Source organism: Sorex araneus, chromosome 6 (genome assembly GCF_027595985.1).
Source record: "Sorex araneus isolate mSorAra2 chromosome 6, mSorAra2.pri, whole genome shotgun sequence".
NCBI classification, from domain to species: Eukaryota; Metazoa; Chordata; class Mammalia; order Eulipotyphla; family Soricidae; genus Sorex; species Sorex araneus.
The window spans coordinates 159,125,963-159,145,512 of NC_073307.1; the positions used below are offsets into that span (position 1 = coordinate 159,125,963).

General features: G+C 59.5%; 2 protein-coding genes across 5 annotated transcripts in view; one reads left to right on the forward strand and one right to left on the reverse strand.

Moving 5' to 3' along the window:
* DDB1 (damage specific DNA binding protein 1) overlaps window positions 1–5,515 on the reverse strand; it is a 36,958-nt gene extending 31,443 nt beyond the window's left edge. Inside the window, exons 1-4 of the mRNA XM_055141011.1 lie at window positions 5,320–5,515; window positions 3,493–3,641; window positions 1,281–1,397; window positions 764–985 (exon numbers count right to left, since the gene is read on the reverse strand). Of these exons, the coding sequence (XP_054996986.1) occupies window positions 764–985; window positions 1,281–1,397; window positions 3,493–3,641; window positions 5,320–5,380 (549 nt within the window). The 5' untranslated portion in view covers window positions 5,381–5,515. The remainder of the gene's footprint in view (window positions 1–763; window positions 986–1,280; window positions 1,398–3,492; window positions 3,642–5,319) is intronic.
* Window positions 5,516–5,641: 126 nt separating this feature from the next.
* TKFC (triokinase and FMN cyclase) lies at window positions 5,642–18,919 on the forward strand. 4 transcript variants are annotated; one of them, XM_055141014.1, is made up of 19 exons: window positions 5,642–5,728; window positions 6,698–6,800; window positions 6,848–6,892; window positions 10,519–10,708; window positions 12,381–12,491; window positions 12,566–12,747; window positions 13,894–13,972; window positions 14,124–14,213; window positions 15,075–15,109; window positions 15,194–15,278; window positions 15,354–15,443; window positions 16,079–16,195; window positions 16,484–16,603; window positions 16,777–16,914; window positions 17,532–17,638; window positions 17,728–17,831; window positions 17,968–18,001; window positions 18,104–18,193; window positions 18,479–18,919. In XM_055141014.1, the coding sequence occupies exons 3-19, from the start codon at window positions 6,890–6,892 to the stop codon at window positions 18,632–18,634; spliced, it is 1,731 nt and encodes a 576-aa protein (XP_054996989.1). In that variant the 5' UTR covers window positions 5,642–5,728; window positions 6,698–6,800; window positions 6,848–6,889; the 3' UTR covers window positions 18,635–18,919. The 4 variants fall into 4 exon arrangements, with proteins under 4 accessions (XP_054996989.1, XP_054996987.1, XP_054996990.1 ...); XM_055141012.1 differs by having other exon boundaries at window positions 6,698–6,892; XM_055141015.1 differs by lacking the exon at window positions 16,079–16,195 and having other exon boundaries at window positions 6,698–6,892.
* The last annotated feature ends 631 nt before the right edge of the window (window positions 18,920–19,550 follow it).

Genomic DNA, 19,550 nt, shown 5'->3' on the forward strand with positions numbered 1-19,550 from the left:
AAGCCTCTAAATAAAATCTGTTTACTTCAAAAAAAAAAAAAAAAAAAAGACTGACCCTGTTTTTGGGGCTGTGAGGTGTGGTCACTACACATCAAGACCATAAACACTAACACTATCACAAGCATGTCACCTAAACAACAATAATAAATGTTGTATCTTTAAAAAAGAAACCAGTATTTTACGAAGACACAGACACAGACATGTTAGTCTGATACTCTGTCACGGCTCCCCCACCCCGCCCCCACCCCACATAACACAAATGGCTGAGAACAGCTGCCCAGGATCAGGTCTGCTGAAGTTTTAGGCAGAGACTAAAATAGAAGTCAAGAGCCAGCAGGTCACAAGAAAGTGAGTGCTGGACAGAATGCCAGTCTCTTCTTAGAAGACATAAATAAGGTACCACCAAGACATTTTCTCTCTGCTTCCAAAGGCAATTTCCAGACCATTTCGCCACAGTTAAAATAATCCCTTAGCACACCAGTGAGAGAGTCAAAGGAAAAACTGGGTCATCCTATAAAATTTTCTAAGGCCCACAACCAAGGTATAATCTCAGGATTAAACCCTGCTACAAGCCCCAGAGAGCTTCCTGCCTTCGTGGTAAGCACCAACTGCATCAAGAAACAACTAAAATCTGACCTATATTCCTTTTACCGTTCAAAACAGTCCAAGACAAATCCATTACTGACAACTCTACGCTACCGTAACCATCAATGCAGACATCCCCAGGAGCCTGCACACCAAACCTCTCCTCCCTCTGCAGTACCTGGTAGACGAAGCAGATGGTAGGTGCCTGGCAACCATAGAGAAACTTGACATCGATGACGTGTAACTCCTCCAGGCGGATGTTGAAGGCCTTGAGCTCCTTATTGTCCCGGTCTAGTGGAATGACCTTGAAGAGGCCGTCGTAGAGTCGCAGGCCGATCATCCGGCACTCCGGGTCGATGATGCCGATAATGCCCGTCTCTGAGGGGCGGCCAATACGGTCCTGCGAAGGGGAAATGCAGCTAGGGAAGAACCTTGACACCCTGGAAAACCCCGGAAACCAGACATCACTTCCCCAAGATGCTCGCAGGAGTGGCAGTGAAACCTGTGGCATCTATCTGGCATGCCCAGGCGTCCAAACGGCAACGGAGGCCCTCTCACCAACCGCCGAACCTCAGAGATTACCCTGCTCTAGACTAAGTTGTTCTCTCCTGCTCATTTACAGAGCTGCACCCAAAACTTTGGATTTCCTCAAAGTCCTACCAGGCAACTCTTGCCACTGAAGCAAAACCCCTCACCTGGACGTTGCCGTGGGCCCGTGTTATGATATCGATGCTCTCGCCACTCTGTTTATACTCCAGGATGCAGGCATTGTACTTGGCCGTCAGGATGAACAGAAGGTCCTTGCTCTCCCCCTGGAATCCAACACTGACTATTAGAGAGGTGTCTCCGGAGTCAGGAGTACCTGCCCAGCTTGTCACAGCTAAGTATGTTAAATTCCATCCCCCACCCCCAAGAGAAAAATCAAGGTAAGTACAGACATATACCTACCCTATGGCAGTGTCTTCCAAAGTGGGCAATAAGACCCCCCCCCACCCCCTCTGCTGCCCCCATGATCCACAGGGGCAGTAGGACTCTATACGACAGAAAAGGGCTTTCTGTTTGGTGACTTAAGTAAGGAGGAGGGAAGGGGTACTGAGTGACTTTTGTTTTTGCCTAGAAAGGGGGTGATAGGTTAGATAAGTTTGAAGATCTCTGCCCTAAGGATAAACAGCAAAGGCCAGAAGCTGGCAAACAGCTAGTCCTTTCAATAAGGCCCCATCTCTCTGCTCGACCTACAGCGTCCTCATTTCCATGTCAAGCTCATTTCAATCATCCCTCTAAATTCTTCAAGTATTTGGAGAATGGGGCCCAAAACTGTGATGTGCAAAGTCTTCCATAATGCAGATTATCTGTCTCCAAAGAATTTTATTGCAACTTTGTAATTGTAATAAAAAAAAAAAGACTATAATGAAAGGGCCAGAGGGATAGTACCGCAGGAAAGGTGCTTGCTTGGCATGCGGCTGACATGGGTTCGATTCCCGGCACCCCATATGGTCTCCCAAGCCACTGAGAGTGATCCCTTAGCACAGAGCCACGAGTCAGCGCAGGCACAGCCAGGTCTGGCCCCAAAACAGAAACAAATAAAAACTAAAGGCTTACAATTAAAACTCTGAACCTGGCCAGAGAGAGGGCTCGGTGGGCGAAAGCATGTGCTTTGCGTGAAGGAGGCCCCAGCTCAATCCCTGACATGCAACGTTCCCAGAACATTACTGGGAGCACAGGAGGAAAGCTAGCCTTACACGTGGCTAGCCCCAATTCAAATTCTCAGCACCACATATGGTTCTCCAGGCACAGCCAAGAGTGATCCCAGAGCACAGAACAAGACCCCCTGGGTCACCGCCCCCCCGGGTGTGACCCCCAAAAAAACCCTAAAAATTACAACTACAACAAGAGCCAGAGTAGAATAGGTAAGGCGCTTCTCTTGCATGCAGTCAACCTGGGTTCAATCTCTGGCAACCCATATGGCCCTGCCAGTACTGCCAGGAGTGATCCCTGAGCACTGGGTCAGGAATAAGCTCTGAGCACCAATCTGTGTGACCCCAAAACAAACAAACAAACAAACAAAAAACCTGCATTTTTTTTCAACAGTGATAATAATATAACTGTCTCCAAGACTGCTTGCTAAATACCAAATACTGAGTTACAAAATCTTTTACTGCTCACAATAACCCCATAACAATATAATTTGGATACTTGTTACCTGCTTTGCAAGAGGGGGGGAGATTGTTTGGAAGGACAACAGACAATCAAGGCTTAGAAAGGATAAGCAACATCTAAAGTTAAAATGGAAAAAAAAAAGGCACTCTTATTTGAATGACCACAGTATGGCTACCCACATTTCCCACCTTCCCCTCCAAGGAAATCAACTTGTGGGCCAAAGTGTTAATACAGAGGGCAGGGCACTTCTTTTGCTAAATCCCCAGCACCCCAGATGGCCCACCAAGGCCTGCCAGGAGTGATCCCTGAGCACAGGGTCAGGTTCACGCTCCAAGCACCACGGGGTGTGCTGGCCCAAAAACCAAATCAAAAACAAAATCAACTTGAGAATTTTTCTTTTCTAGCAAATTTCTCCTGATACACCTAGGAAGCTTGTTCGAACATCTAATGGCAAGTCTTGTCATTCAATCAGAGAAAAAGACTCAGGCCAGAGAGCGAGCTCAAAGGGTGAGAGTGTCTCAGAGGATGAGAGAGTCTCAAAGGATGAGAGTACCCAGGTACATGTGGGGCATATGGGAGTCCTGAACTGCCAACACTGAAAAGTCACTGGGCATCATGGAGCATTGCCAGGTGTGGTCCCAACACAGAAGCCATCGGAAAATAAAGAAAGCTTCTCTTGTCAGGCTCACTACACCCCAAGAGATGATGAACATAAAAACTCTGTTCAACACAGTTCTCCCTCCAACTCACCTTGGGCCTGAAAAGCTCCATAACGGCGATCTTCCCGTACATGCCCACCTCTTTGACTGGCCGAAGCCCCTCGGCGGTGACCACATATATTTCTAATCTCGTGTTTTTGGCAATCAACAGGTTCAAGTCTTCAGCTGAAGTAAAATGTCCTGAAAGAACAGATCCATTTGGGGGCTGGAGCCATAGTACAGTGGGGAGGGCGTTTGTTTGCCTCGCACTTGGCCGACCTGGGCTCGATCCCCGGCATCCCATCATGGTTCAAGCACCAACCAGGAGTAATTCCTGAGTGCGGAGTCAGGAGTAACCCCTGAGCATCGCCAGGTGTGACCCAAAAGAGCAGATAAAATAAAATAAAATAAAATAAAATAAAATAAAATAAAATAAAATAAAATAAAATGAAATCCATTTGGGGGGTGGGGGGTTGGGTTGTACCAGGCTGGATGCTCAGAAACAGAACCCAGGCCTCCTGCAGAGCACGCACTCAGGGCACTCCGCTACCTTGGAGCCATCTACCAATTTTGGAAGCCAAAGCAGTATGGAACAATCATCGTTTCCACCTAAATACCTGCAGGGCTCTCACACCCTTCCTGTAACGCTCTAAGTTCCCTCCACTCAACTCCTTTCCAGCCAAATCTAGTCCCTCAGATTCAACAATCATTCAACAGGGGGGTGGGGGGGAGGTGGTCTTTGCAAGTCAGACAGAGAACGAGAAATCCTATCTGGACCGCATCCTCCAAGCCCCAGCGGTTGAGGGGGGTTGAGGGGGGTTGAGGGGGGGGGGATACCCGGTTATTTGTCTCACAGCCTGATGCTGACCTCCCCTCCAACGCGAGGGTGCTGGGGCGCCCTTAGCGGCACCCGACACACCATGGTCACGTGAAGAACATTCTCGGGGCTTTGGACGTAAACAGCCTCGCATCTCCACCTCTTTCGTTCCCAGCATTCAATGCTAGCACGCCCCCCCCCACGCCCCCCGCCCAGACCACAAGACGCTTTCATTTTTCTCCCACAGCTCTTGGGTTTGGAAACCGCGCCTAGGACATCCATAAACCCTAGGTGGGGGGTGGCGGGCGGGGGTGGGGTGGGGTGGGGGTGATCGTCCTTAGGGAAGAGGGGAGGGGGGGTTCGAGTCATTCTTTCCAGGGTCCCGGCCCGCAGCAGCGTCTGCAATGATCCTTGCCCGGGGTCGACACTGGCCAAGTGCAGCCTGAAGCCGGGGACAGCGGTGGGGGTGGAGGATGAGGGGGGGCGGGGGGAGCACCCTGGGGCCCTGCTGTCCAGCAGCGCGCGCTCCACCGCGCAGACAAACAACAGCCCCCGGCGGCGGCGAGGCGGGCGCCTGCCCGCGGGGACATTCCTGCCGTCCCTTCAGCCACCGGGCCCCCCCGGGCGCTCCTCTGAGTGGCCCTGACCCCTCACCCCGCCGCAGGAGAGACCCCCCCACCGCGCCACCGCGGGGGCCCGAGCAGCCGCGCACGAGCGATCGCCCCCGAGCCCGTTCCCGTCCTCGAGGCCAGGTGACCTCCTGCCCGGACAGAAGGCGAGGATCGCCCCCCGCCGCGCACGCCGAATGCAGCTTCCCCACCCCCGAGACCCCCCCGGCCAAAAAAAAAAGGCGTGGGCTGAGAGAGCGTCTCCGAAGGCAGGGCCTCGGGGAGGCCCCTCGGCCTCTCCAGAGCCCTCCACTCCCGGGCTCCCGCCCTGTCGCGCCGTGGCGGGCCTCCCTAGGCTCGGTTTCCCCATCCCACCCCACACCCCCTCCCCCGCCTCCTGCCCAGCTCCCGCCCTCGCCGGGGGTCTCCTGCCCGCGGGGGGGGGGAGCCTCACCGGTCACGCAGCCATTCACGGCGGTGGGCTTCTGGGCCGTTACCACGTAGTTGTACGACATGGCGAGGGCTGGGGCGGCCCGTGGGGACGCGAGCGCCAGGCGAGAGAGATGGACACCAGCGAAGAGACAGGCAGCCCCCACCCGCGCGCAGCGAACTCGGCCGCCGCTGCCTCCGCCCCAGAGACACGTTGCAGGCCAGAGCGGCCGCGGCGCGGGGCATCACGGGACGGCCTCCCCGGGCCGCTCGGAGGACTCCCGGCTCCGGAGGCAGCCAACCAGAGAAGGCCCCGCCCCCGGAGGCCCCGCCCCACCCCGGAGGCCCCGCCCCGCCGCCGACTGCCCGAGCCTGGAGGACCCGGATGGCGGCGGGCTGGCGGCGGGCCTGGCGAAGCGACGGCCACTAGGCAGGTGGCTGTGGCGGGCGAGAGCGGGTGGGGGAGGTGCGCCGAGGCCCCCCGGGGCCGAGCCGACGCCCGGCCCGCGCCCCTCGCCCTGCCGCACACTCGCTGCTCTCGCCCCCTCCTCTCAGTGGCTCCAGAAGCCGTGACGTGGGGGGGCGGCCCCCACGGGGGGAGTCGGGGAGGGGGGGGCGGGCTCGCTCCTCGCCTCACCGGAAGCACTGGCTGAGGCCGCAGTTTGTCACGCCTGCAAGGGGAGAGGCGCGTGGCTCCCTCCCGGTGCCACACCGGGACCCCCCCCACGAAGGATCTGTCACCCCCCCCCGCTTTTATTGAGGGAAACCCCCCCGCCCCCGTTATTCATGAATCTCAAACACAAATGCAGGATTTGCCCTGTGAGCCCCTGAAGGACCCCAGGAGGCGCCCGCTGCACCCCGTGTCAGTCAGACTGCCCCTGAGGAAGCCCCTGAGGAAGCCCCAGAGAAGGCGACCCCCAGAGCGGGGTGGGGGGGCAAAAGCAGACGACGATGCCTGTCAGACTTAGGGCGACCCCGAGCCCCCCGGCTGCTCTTGCCAGAGCACTGTTGTCGCTCCCGCGGTGGCTCCCGCAGGCCTGACTCGCCCCCCTGGCTTTGAGTCCTGACTCCTCTCCTGAGTGACCTTGGGTCCGTCCCTGGAATGTTGGGTCCCTTCCCAGAAGTTCAAGGGAATCGCACCTCAGCTGCCGCCCCCCCCCCCCACTCCCGCGTCAGCCTGTAGCAACGTGGGCTCGTTGTATAAACATATGACTTCATGCCCTGTCCCGGGTGAGGGAGAAGGTGGCTTATCGGGCGACCCCGCGGGCACCCGGGCTCCCGATGGAACTGGAGGGAGTCGTGCTCAGCCGGGATGGATGGATCGATCTGTGGGTCGGTCTGCGTCCTGGCAGCGGAAGGCGCACGTGAACGGCGGTGCCTAGCCCGCGTCTCTCCGCCTGCAGCCCACCGCCTGGAGTTTGGACTTGGATCAGAGTCCCAGGCGGGCGGCGCTACCTAGGGCCCTCGGAGCTTGAAAAAGCACCAGTCGCCTGGGAGCCCCTCGGCCGCTTCCTTGGTGTCACCCCACGTTCCTGCGGGGCCCGACGGTGGCTCACGAGTAGGCTGGCTGCGAAGGTGTGAACTCTGCACGCGCCATGGTGAGTCCCGCGAGGACCAGGGTGAGGCAACTGAGGAAGCAAGGTCCCCCCCCACCCTGGTGGAGCCATCGCCTGCTGGGGTGCAGAGAGAGAGAGGGAGGGGGTCACTCTCGGAGGGTCAGATCCCTGTTGTTTTTCTTTTTTTTCTTTTTTTTGCTTTTTGGGTCACACCCGGCAATGCACAGGGGTTACCCCTGGCTCTGCACTCAGGAATCACTCCTGGTGTGCTCAAGGGACCATATGGGATGCTGGGAATCGAACCTGGGTCGACCGCGTGCAAGGCATACGCCCTCCCCGCTGTGCTATCGCTCCAGCCCCAGATCCCTGTTTAACTCATCAGCCATGGGGTTCCTGCAGGAGAGTCGCCCCAGGGCCCCCCACCCCCTCCCCACACACCTCTCCCTGCTCGCCCTTTATGTATTCTAAATGATTCATCAGCTGATCCTGAACCGTGAACCTGAACCGTTCCAGCCTCGGGGCTGTGTGGTTTGGTCCCAGAGCTGGGCTCCCCCCTGCAGGCGGCCCGAGGCCGGCAAGTACTCGCTGAGGATCTTGGCCACACCTGGCTCCAAGTTTCAGCCCGAGTCTGACATTTTTAAGGGACAGTTTCATCCCTCCAAGCCTCCTCGGCCTCTTCTGCAGACCAAGCAGACGAACGCCTGCTCCAAGTGGCTGGAAGATATCGATCAGGCCAGAGTCCTAGGGGCTTCTCACATAGTGCTGATCTGTCTTCTGTCCTCCTGGTCTTCGCACCGCCTCTGGGAGTCCGAGCTCTTCTCTGGCTCTGAGTCGGGAAAGGTTACATATTGCTAGCAGGACAGGCCTTCAGTGATGATGAGGGACACCTTTCTTTCTTTTTTTTTCTTTCTTTCTCTCTTCTTTTTTTTTTGGGGGGGTCACACCTGGCAATGCACAGGGGTTACTCCTGGCTCTGCACTCAGGAACCACCCCTGGCGGTGCTCAGGGGACCATATGGGATGCTGGGAATCAAACCCGGGTCGGCCGCGTGCAAGGCAAACGCCCTTCCCCCTGTGCTATGGCTCCAGCCCCTCTTTCTCTCTTCTTTTATTTTGCTGCCTTTTTTTTTTTTTTTTTGGCCACATCCAGCAGTGCTCAGGCCTTCTTCCTGGCTCTGCACTCAGGGCTCATTCCTGGCAATGCGCAGGGGACCATGTGAGGTGGCAGGGATTGAATCTGGGTCGTCCGCATGCAAGACAAATGCCCTACCCACTGTACTATTGCTCTGGCCCAACATTTTCTAATCTTTCCAAGGCTAAAGGCTCAGGGTAGCTCAGTGTAATAACACGTCTCGGGGCAGAACGATAGTACAGTGGGTAGGGAATTTGCCTGGAACACAGCCGACCAGGGTTCAATCCCCAGCATCCCATATGGTCCCCCAAGCACTGCCAGGAGTAACTCCCCAGGGGATCACTGGGTCACTGTCATCCCGTTGTTCATCGATTTGCTCAAGTGGGCACCAGTAACGTCTCCACTTGTTGATACTGTTTTTGGCATATCGAATACGCCATGGGGAACTTGCCAGGCTCTGCCATGTGGGCGAGATACTCTCAGTAGCTTGCCAGGCTCTCCGAGAGGGGTGGAGGAATCGAACCCGGGTCGGCCACATGTAAGGCAAACACCCTATCACTGTGCTATCGCTCCAGCCATTACTGGGTGTGACCCAAAAAGCAGGGGAAAAAAAAAAAACATGCCTTGCACATATGAAGACCTGGGTTCAATCCCTGATGCACACATGCTCATGTGCTCGTGCACACACAGACCAGCCACACACAAAATAATGAAGTAGAATAATGGCTTTTATTAACGGCTCTAGGGCCAAGAGGACAGTTGCTTGAGAATTGCCCAGAAGCTCTCAGAACCTACCTGGCCCTTGGTCATTGTGCGGTAAATGGAGGGTTTTCCCAGCTGATCTCAGTCGCTCTCCCATCATAAGCAGTGGCTAGGCCTTGGCCCCTGCCAGGCACCAGGAAGGCTAAGTTTTGTTTTGTTTTGGGGTCACACCTGGCAGTGCTCAGGGCTTCTGGCTTTGCACTCAGGAGTTACCCCTGAAGGAGCTCAGGGGACCATATGAGATGCTGGGATCAAACCCTGGTCGGCCAAGTACAATACAGATGCCCTACCTGTCGTACTATCCCGCTGGCCCCTGGAAAAGGAAAAGTTTTGCACAAAGAGAGAGAGTAGTATGTACAGGGAGAAGTTGCCTCGAAGGGTACCTTGCCAGGGCCCGTTCTACTGAGGGCCACCAGGTGGCAGTGGGTGCCCAGCCCGCCGGGTCCAGCTCCATTTTCTCTGGCTGTTAAAGGCCGGAGCTGCGTCTGCTGGGAGAGCTCCCTTCCATCCCACGCTTTCTTCATATGACAGGCACATACTCAGCTTTGTTTAGACCCCCTCGGGCAGAGAAAGACTGGAGGCTCAGGACCGAGGGGTCTACAGTGAGTGAGTCACCGCTGCTGATGTGAGGCAGAAATGGGGGCCAGATAGCCATGACTGCAGACCATGTGAGGTGGCAGGGATCGAGGCCCCACGCTGCTCCCTTCTGCCTGGCCCCAGGCCAGCCTGCCCGTGACCCTCTCAGCAGCTCCTGGGGTGTGTGGAGGGTGTTGGGGGCGGGGGGCACTCAAGTGGCCCCGCCCTCTGCTTTCCTTCAGGTCCTGGTTGTCCTAGCTGGTTTGGGTGGCAATCCCTCAGATAGTCACAACCAGCTGCTCCCCATTTCCCTCCCTCCCCAATTTCCCTTCCTAATTCCTTTTTTTTTTTTTTCTTTTTGGGTCACACCCAGCGATGCTCAGGGGTTACTCCTATCTCTGCACTCAGGAATTACTCCTGGCGTTGCTCAGCAAACCTTATGGGATACTGGGAATCGAACCTAGGTCGGCCGCATGCAAGGCAAACGCCCTCCCCGCTGTGCTATCACTCCAGCCCCCTCCCTTCCTAATTCCTAATGACCCTTCTCCGCAGTGGCTTCCGGCCACCTCCCGCACATGCAGAGCCAGGTGCTGGACCATCCCAAGAGGTTTGGCAATTGCCAGTCCTGCCTCGGTGGCCCCTCTCGGGCAGGGCAGCAGATGGTCTGAGCCTGTCTGACCCTTCCCTAGCCTCAAAGCCTTGATCTGGGGCTTCTCCTCTGGCAGAAAAGTGGCCTTGGGCCCCAGTCTTATTCTTTCTAGGAGAGGCGTCCCCAGCAGCGCTGGGTGGCGGGCGCTGCTCCCAGGGCCGTCCTGCTCAGCTTGGGCGCTGCCTCATGGGCAGCACTGCCTGGCTCTTGGGTGCTGTGGGGGAGGCGTGTTGTGCTGGGGTGGGACTCGGGAGCCTCACAGCTGCCAGACGCACATTCCACACCTCCAAGCTATGCCCCTGGCCCTGCAGGCTTTTTATATTTAGGGTTCCAGTGCCCCCGTTGGGGGAGAGGGAGTTGTTTTGGTTTGGTTTTGGGCCATACTCAGTGATGTGCTTTCGGGGGGCGGGGGGGCATGCAGTGCCAGGGATAGAACTTGGGGCCTCTTCTGCCTACAGAGTATGTGCTCTAGCCCAGAGCAGTGTGGCCGGCAGAATGGGGGTATCCCTGCCGACCCCACTCCAAACCTTCTCGCTCATCTCTCCCACAGTCCTCCAAGAAGCTGGTGAACTCGGTCGCGGGCTGTGCCGACGACGCCTTTGCGGGCATGGTGGCCTGCAACCCCGGCCTGCAGGTCCTGCAGGGCCATCGCGTAGCCCTGCGTGCCGACCTGGACAGCCTCAAGGGCCGAGTGGCAGTGTTGACGGGAGGGGGCTCCGGCCATGAGCCTGCCCACATTGGTGAGTACCCCGGGCCGGGGAGGGGGCTGTCAGTGGATAGGGACCCCCAGCAGCCCCGCAATGCTGGTAGGAGGCTCAGGACAGACCCTGCCCCAGAGTCAGGAACCGTGTCCCCACTCTCTGACTCCCCCGCACTGTGACCAGGCCTCTCTTTGCCTCTCAGTCTCTCTGTCCTGTGGAGGTGTGAAGTCGGACCGATGGTCCCTCACAGAGAGCTGTGGTTCTGTGAGGCCTCCTGGCCGTCTAGGACCAGCTGACCATCTCCTCCTCCAGGATACCTTCTTGACTCTTAAGCCTAATGCATTACTTACTTTCAGAATCCCCACTCTGCATTTTATTTTCCTTCTTCTTTGGGGTGTTTTCGGCCACATCCAGCAGTACTCAGGGCTTACTCGTGGCTCTGTGCTCAGAGATCACACCTAGTAGAGCTCAGGAGATCACAGGTGGTGCCAGGGATTGAACTGAGTCAGCCACATGCCCCTTTACTCTCTCCAGCCTGCATTTTCCTTTTTTGGAGGGCCACACCCAGCAGTGCTCAGGGCTTACTCCTAGCTCTGCATGCAGGGATTACTCCTGGTGGGCTTCGAACACCATATGGGGTGCAAGCCAAGTGTCCTACCTGCTGTACTATCAATCAGGCAATAGTTTTCTTTTTCTTTTTGTCTTTTTTTTTTTTTTTGCTTTTTTGGGTCACACCCAGCGATGCTCAGGGGTTACTCCTGGCTTTGCACTCAGGAATTACTCCTGGCAGTGCTTGGGGGACCATATGGGATGCCGGGGATCGAACCCGGGTCGACCGCGTACAAGGCAAACGCCCTACCTGCTGTGCTATCGCTCCGGCCCCTCTTTTTGTCTTTTTAATATTGAGCCACACTCAACAGTTTTTCTTCTAAAGAAACATCTTTTGATCATCCCATTAGCAAATTATTGATAACAAGCAAAATTAAATAAATTTTTGAGGGTCTGCTATGGGAGCACTTAAAGCTTGGCTGGGAAAATTGGAGACAATCGCAAAGGGAAGGGGTAATGGTGGGATTAGCATTAGAATATCGAATGTCAGTAACAAACCATCATGAACAACTTTGTAAACCACAATCTCTATATAAAGTGCAAGGGGAAAATTGAGGGAAAATAATTAATTAAAAAAAAAAATTTGAAGCCACACCCCAGGGTGCTCAGGAGTGACCTCTGGCCGTGCTTGGGGGACCTAGCCCGGGTTGGCCTTACTCGCTGTGCTGTCCTGGTGCCCCTCGCTGCAGTTTGACACGCTGCAGGGACAGTCCTGCACGGTTTCCCACCAGGGCCTGAGGGCAGCTGTCCCAAGGGGCAGGGCCTTCCCGCCCCGTGACTTGCCAGACACCAGTGACACCCACTATGTGCCTGTCACTGTTCTGGGCCCTGGAGCCAGACAGATGATGCCTCTGCTCTCCTGCGGGGAGACAGTGACCCGCGGACACACGCATGAGCGTGAGGAAGATGGCCCTGAGCGTGCGGGTGAGGGCAGGGCCAGAGGGACAGCTGCAGCTTGGAAGCTTCTCCTCTCCCAGAAGGGAATGAAGGGCTGACACCCCAGGGTGCACACCGACAGGAACCCCGGGGGCTTGGGGGGAATCTGGGGACTGGAGTTGCAGGTCCCCCGCCCAGCCGCCTCCTGCCACCCTTCCCGTTCCAGGCTTCATAGGGAAGGGGATGCTGACGGGAGTCATCGCAGGCGCTGTGTTCGCCTCCCCGGCCGTGGGCAGCATCCTGGCGGCCATCAGGGCGGTAGCCCAGGCGGGCACAGGTGAGTGCAGCAGGAGAAGGGGGGCTGTGGTGGGGCGGCAGACGTGGACGTCTCCGCCCTGGCCCTTCTTGCAGCGGGGGTCCTCCTCATCGTGAAGAACTACACCGGGGACCGGCTGAACTTCGGCCTGGCGCGGGAGCATGCCCGGGCTGAGGGCATCGCCGTGGAGATGGTGATCGTGGGCGACGACTGCGCCTTCAGCGTCCTGAAGAAGACAGGCAGGCGGGGGCTCTGTGGCACCCTGCTTGTCCACAAGGTGAGGTTCTCGCCCCCCCCCCGACACCCCAACACCCACCGTCCCGCCCCTCCCAGCCTCCTCTCCGAGGCAGCTCCCGCCCCTTCGCCACCCACCCTTTTCCGTGCTCCCCTCCTGGCAAATCCAGCACCTAGACCTTGGCCCAGCCTTCCTGCTCCTCCCATACCTAGTGGCTGGAGGCCGGGCCCCTCCAGCGGCTCCTGCCGCAGCCCCACTGCAGAGTCCAGCCTTGTTCTAGCACTCCGCTGGCCGGCCTGCCCCATCTGTTTCCCACGTGGCCCCTGAGCTCTTTGTTTGGGCCGCACCGGCAGTGCTGCATCCCGAAGCTGTGCTCAGCCTGCCGCACGCCTGGCGATCAGCCCGTGCTCCATTGCTTGATCTCCGTCCCCAGCCCTGAGGAGTCTCCTAAAATGTGCGTCTGGGCCAGAGAGACAGCCCTGAGGTGAAGGCCCTTGCCTTGCAGTGGTTGCCCTTGATTTGATCCCCGGCACTCACCCCATCTGGTCCCCGAGCCTAGTAAGAGAGATCCCTGGGTACCAGGAGTAAGCACCACCGCCCGTGGTCCCAAAGCAAAACAAAAATGTGTGTCTGGTGTCTGACCAGTTGTTTGCCTGCTGCGGTCCCTAGAGTGGATGCAGGTGCCACCCCCACCCCCACCCCCCGCCTGCCCTCCTTCCCCCTGCCCCTGCTCTCCATGGCCAGGACTCACCTCTGTCCTTGCTGTTTTAGAGCGGCCCAGCTTGAGGGGTGCCACCCTCCAGGGGCCACGAGTGGGACCTATGCCTGCATCCCCTTCCCAGTCAGGGCGGGGCGCAGGCCGCTGCTCCCCAGTCCCTGCACGCAGAGGCCCATCGCGCTCTGGGTGCACTTGATGCCTCTGTCCCCCTGCCAGATCCCGCGGCAGGGAGTGTGCAGAGCTACACACTGCCCACGTCTGTGTGACTCGGGACAGAACCCCTCCTTCTCTGAGCCGCGCTCTGTCAAGCCCTTCTGACTCCCCGAGGGGGCTTGTGATGAGGGGGCGCCAAGGGTGGGGGACACTCAGTTGCCCTCTGGAGGGCCAGACCCTCCTCGCCTTCCCGACTAGAAAACTAGCCCCAGCCTGTCTTCTGCCCCACCTGGGGACCCGTGTCTGTGTGGGTGCAGGTAACGGGCGCCCTGGCCGAGGCCGGTGCGGGGCTGGAGGAGATCACAAAGCAGGCGAATGCAGTTGTCAAGGGCCTGGGTGAGTGGGGCCTGGGGTTGGGGAGGGCGGAGGGAGAGGGAGGCAAGTTCCTGGCACCTCCCCGGAGGGCTCAAGGAGATGTCCTGGGAGGCCCGTCCCTGAGAAGGATCTGGCAGCCTTTGTTCAGGCCTTGCCTGCTTGTCCCTCACAGGCACCCTGGGAGTGAGCTTGTCCTCCTGCAGTGTCCCCGGCTCCAAAGCCACCTTTGAGCTCTCAGCCAGTGAGATAGAGCTGGGCCTGGGTAAGCATGGGGACCCCAGTCCAGCTGTGCCTGCTTCCAGAGGGCTGAGGGGGGCTGGCCTTAGTTTGATATTTGTTGTTTTATTTTTGGGGTCATACCCAGCCGTGGACTGGAGCAATAGCACAGTGGGTAGGGCGTTTGCCTTGCATGCGGCCGACCCAGGTTCGATTCCTCCATCCCTCTCTGAGAGCCTGGCAAGCTACTGAGAGTATCCCACCCTCACGGCAGAGCCTGGCAAGCTCCCTGTGGCATATTCAGTATGCCAAAAACAGTAACAACAAGTCTCACAATGGAGACGTTACTGGTGCCCGCTCAAGCAAATTGATGAACAACAGACGACAGTGCTACCCAGCAGTACTTGGGGGCAGCTCTATGTGGTTCTCAGGAGACCATGATGCACTGGGGGTCAAACCCGAGACTTCTACACATGCAGCGTCTCCCTGGCCTGGCCTCACTGTTTGCAAGTGGACATTTGAGGCCCTTCTGGCCAGGGCTGCCCGATACCCACCTTGTTGCTGTTCCACCAGGAGCTGTGGCCACGTGGACGCGGGCCCTGCCCACCCCCTTGCCTTTGCTCACACCATTTCTTGCTGTCCTGCCCCTGCTCAGATATAGTCTGTTTTCAGGGGCCACTCAGAGGCCACCAATGGCAGCTTTCCATCCCCCCCTTTGCTTGCCGTCATGTCGGCCCATCTACACCACACACACATACACACGCACACACACACACACACACACACACACACACACACACATACACTGCCCACGGACATACCTCGCCTCCCCCTGCGCACTGGTGAGTCCTTGAGGAAAACACAGGGACTGAGCAGGCCAGCTGTGAGCAAGCGTGTCTCCCCACAGGGATCCACGGGGAAGCCGGTGTGCGCCGGATCAAGGTAGGGGCGCCTACCTTCCGGGCTCTGGTGGGGCTCCCAGCACCCCCAGGCCCCTCATGCAACTCACCGTTGGCTCTCTGACAGATGGCAACCGCCGAGGAGATTGTGACCATCATGCTGGACCACATGCTGGACCCCTCCAATATCTCCCACGTGCCCGTGCAGCCTGGTGAGGTGCCCGCATGCCCCCTCTCCCGGCCCGCACACTCTCCGGGTCTCACCGAGGGGCCACGTCTGCCCACAGGCTCCACGGTGGTGCTCATAGTCAACAACCTGGGTGGCCTGTCCTTCCTGGAACTGGGCATCATAGCCGACGCCGCTGTCCGATCTCTGGGTGAGCCCCCCAGGGGAGGACCCCCTGACCCAGAGCATCTCCCCCGCCCTGTCACCCCTGGCACCGCAAAGCTAGACAGCGGGGGGAGGGCCGAGGCCCAGCCCCGGCACCTCTGGGTGTGACCCCTGCCGCCCCGCCCATCCAGCACTGCAGTTGTGGCTCCTGGAACCGAAAGGAAGTAGCTGAGGGTCCGAGCAAGGGCTTGAAGGGTGGAGTCCAGGCTTGGCCTGGGGGACGCCGTGGTTCCATTCCTCAGCTCGCATGATCCCCTGAGTCCCCTCAGCTGTGGCCCAAAAACAAAAGCCAGAGTTGCAAGAAAGGCAGCCGAGGGCCTCCTAGGGAGCTGGCCGTGAGCCCCAAACCTGCTTCCTTGTCCCTGGCCAGGGGCCCTGCCTCCAGGCTACTGAGAGGGAACGGCACACTAGCCCGGGCCTGGCAGCTGCCGAGCACCCCCTTAGTGAGCCTGAGAGGGCGCGGGAGCCCTCTGAGAAGGGTGGTCGTTGGCGGGGGTCTGCCATCTCCCTGGCCGCAGGGCCCTGCTTCCCAAGTTCCTGTTTTCCTCTTACTCCGTGGTGGTCTCTGATGTCCGAGGGGAAGCGCCACCTCCCCCTCCCTTCCCTTCCTGGATATTGCAGAGGCGCGCAGGGTGAAGATCGCCCGAGCCCTGGTGGGCACCTTTATGTCGGCCCTGGAGATGCCCGGCGTCTCTCTCACCCTCCTGCTGGTCGACGAGCCCCTCCTGAAACTCATCGGTGCGGCCCGAAGCCCTCACGGTGGGGGGTGCTGACTGTGACCGCAGGGACCTGAGGGCTGTCGGAATGGCACGCCCTTTCCGAGTCTCCAGCCTCCCGCACCCCACTTGCCGGGCAGTGCTGATGTTCGGGCCCCTCCCCGGGGCCTGTCCGGCGTTCCTGGCGTGCAGTCAGCACTCAGTGCTGGCTCGCAGTGGTGGAGGGAGCTAGCTGGACTCCCGCTGGAGAAATCAGGCCCCGCCTGTCTCCATGCTGCGGCCCGGGTCTGAGTCCCCCTGCTGTCCCTAGACGCTGAAACCACTGCCGCCGCCTGGCCGAACGTGCCCAAGGTCTCGGTGACCGGGCGGAAGCAGAGCCGGCCAGCCCCCGCTGAGCCTCCGGAGGGCCCCGGCCCAGCTGACACCGCAGGTACCGAGCCCTGCTGCCAAGGAGAGGCCGGCCTGGGCTCTGGCCTGAGCCCCGGGTGGGGGATTCTGTGGGGGGGGTGCCGGGGCCCCAGCACCCCTCTGGGTGGGTTGGCTGGGTTGCGAAGCACCTCAGGGGCCACTTGCTGCCGTCACCCCACTCCCCCTATCCCGCAGGCCCCGCCCCGAAGGTGGTGGTGTGCGCGCTGGAGCGGGTGTGCAGCACCCTCCTGGGCCTGGAGGAGCAGCTCAACGAGCTGGACCGCGCCTCGGGCGACGGTGACTGCGGCACCACGCACAGCCGCGCCGCCAGAGGTGGGTACGGGACCCCCGTGCTCGGTAGAGGGGCGGCAGATCGGGCCTTTCACCAACTGGGACGGTCGCAGAGACAGGCCGGGTGCTGGCGTGGACCACCTACTTGGCTCTGCCCAGCAAGGTCCCCAGAGCCGAGTGCCCCCTGCCTGATGTCTGCAGGGAGCCAGCCCAGAGAACATACAGTGGTTCTAACATGCCAGGGACGAGTTAGCCTCCGCCCACTTTTCCTCCACTGACCCAGACTCAGGAAAAGCACTTCATTCATCGTCCACCACCGTTCAGTCTAGAACATTCCATCTCCCGCCCGCCACCACGGGCCAGGCGTTATTTTCCCTGGTCTGGGTAGTGTCGTGAGCAGAGCAGATGACAGCCCCGGCCCTGCTAGGGAAGCGCACAGGGCAGTGCTGAGAGTCGCGGAGAAAAGGGGCGCAGCAGGGCAGGAAGTGCACGGGAGAGTGGCCAGGCCCAGCCACGGAGTGACTGCCCACAGCCACTGCGCCCTGGGTCAGGAAGGAGCCTTTGCTGCCCCCCGTCCTGCCCCCGAGTGAGACTGGGTGCCGGGCCGGGCGGACGTCGGGAGGGAGCCTCCCTGAATTCCTCACCGTTTCTGCCTGCAGCGATCCAGGGGTGGCTGAAGGAGGGCCCACCCCCTGCCCGTCCTGCCCAGCTACTCTCCAAACTGTCCGTCCTGCTACTGGAAAAGATGGGGGGCTCCTCCGGGGCGGTGAGTGCAGCAGCCCCTGGAGGTAGAGGGCTGTCGAAGGAGGGAGCCTGGGCTGGCTGCCCCGCTCACGCGCCCTTTCCTGCCCGCAGCTCTACGGTCTGTTCCTGATGGCCGCCGCCCAGCCGCTGAAGGCCGGTACTGACCTCCCCAGCTGGTCCCGCGCCATGGACGCTGGCCTGGAGGCCATGCAGAAGTGAGCAAGCGGGTGCCTTGGACCGGGGGGCGGGAGGCTAGGGGAAGTGGTTACCCCCTCAGCTCCCAGCTGGGCCCTGTCCCAACCCCAAAACCTTCTCCCCCGCCCATGAACTTACATGGGCTTTCTCTGCCAGGTACGGCAACGCCGCCCCGGGGGACAGGACAATGGTGTGTATTTGACCAGCCCATCCCTATTCTGGGGGCTGCAGCCCTGCAGGCCGTGCCCCTGGCAGGACCTGCCCTCAGCCCCCTCTCCCACCCCTTGTTCAGCTGGATTCTCTGTGGGCAGCGGGACAGGAACTCCAAGCCTGGAAGAAGCCCGGGGCAGATCTACTCCAAGTCCTGACCAAAGCCGTCCAGGTGAGTGAGGCTGGCCCAGCCCCTGCCTGCACCCACCCCCGACAGCCCGCTCCCCGTGACCCAAAGCAACTCGGCGCCCTTCCGACCCCCAACTTCCTCTTCTGAGCCCGGAGCTGGGATTGCCCAGGGCCAGGCTGGGGTGGAAGAGGGTGTTGGGAGGGACCCAGCCGGCCCTAAGGTTTTGAGGGGCCTCTCTAGCCTCGGCAAAGCTGAGGCAGGACCCAGGTTCCATGGCAGGAAGGCCCTCGGGCTCATCCCGAGCCCTACCCCACTCCCACCCAACAGCGCGCCAAAGAGGCCGCCGAGGCCACCAAGAACATGGAAGCCGGGGCTGGGAGAGCCAGTTACATCGCCTCGGGGAAGCTGAACCAGCCAGATCCTGGGGCGGTGGCGGCTGCGGCAATTCTTGGGGCCATCCTGGAGACCCTGAGCACCAAGTGATTCCGGCTCTCCCCACTCTCCCCACTCGGCCCTGGCCTCCCGGGCAGTTTAGCAGGAATCCCTCTGCGGGCTCCAGAGCCCTCCCGGGCCTGGGTGGGCCCAGAGCCCTGGCGCCCGCTGAGGGCGGGGTTCCGGGTCTGGGCTCTGGCCTCCAGTGATAAGGCCTCTGTAGCCGCTCAGGCCTGTAGTTTGCCTTTGAGACTCCCTGTGGAGAGCCCTGGCCTGCCCTGGGAAGCAACCCAATAAACCACTTCAGAGCCAGAGTTGTTCTTCCTGGCGCTGTTCCCACTGAGAACACTTCCTTTGCCACTGAGCCCCCAAATCGCAGCTGCGAGGCCGGATTGGCTCCATGGGGAACCCCATTCTTACCCTTCTGAGACACACACGTGCTTTCGCTCAGCATGAAACCAACAGTTCAGGGCTTCCTCAGGACGCGCACGGGCTGCTGGGAGCCCAGAAGGAAACCATCAGTATTAGAACGGAAACTGCCCCAGCTGGCCCCGTGAGTCAGCAGTGGAACCTGAGGGGGCAGGAGGGGTGCCCGAGGGTGCCAGGACTAAATCCCGACTCATCTCCCTCCAGCTACCGAACCCCCAGCTGTCAGAGAGGGCTGTGAGGGTTCCACACGGGGCGTGACTGTCCCCATCGCTGTGTCTGCTCCCAAGCCACAGGGCATCTGTGCTGGTCACACAGGGAGGGGGTCCCTCCCCCACTCTGCTCATACCTGGCTGTGGGCTCCGCCTGAACCTTGGGCCTGTATCTAGGGTCCTGTCCGGTCCCCCAGCTGCCCCTGGGATCCCAGTGTGCTGGAGGCCCACCGCCAGCAGCAGGAAGCCAGGCTGGCACCAGCCACCTGCCCCGAGGCTCACCATTCTGCCACTTCCGGGTTGTCACTTATCCTGTTTAAGTCTTGTCA

What these genes read in the sequence shown, in the direction of transcription:
- TKFC (XM_055141012.1), top strand. An exon ending in GCACCCTGCTTGTCCACAAG is followed by an intron (nt 12,748 to 13,893) that starts GTGAGGTTCTCG and finishes GTGTGGGTGCAG; the next exon opens with GTAACGGGCGCCCTGGCCGA. An exon ending in GGCCTGGAGGCCATGCAGAA is followed by an intron (nt 17,832 to 17,967) that starts GTGAGCAAGCGG and finishes TTTCTCTGCCAG; the next exon opens with GTACGGCAACGCCGCCCCGG.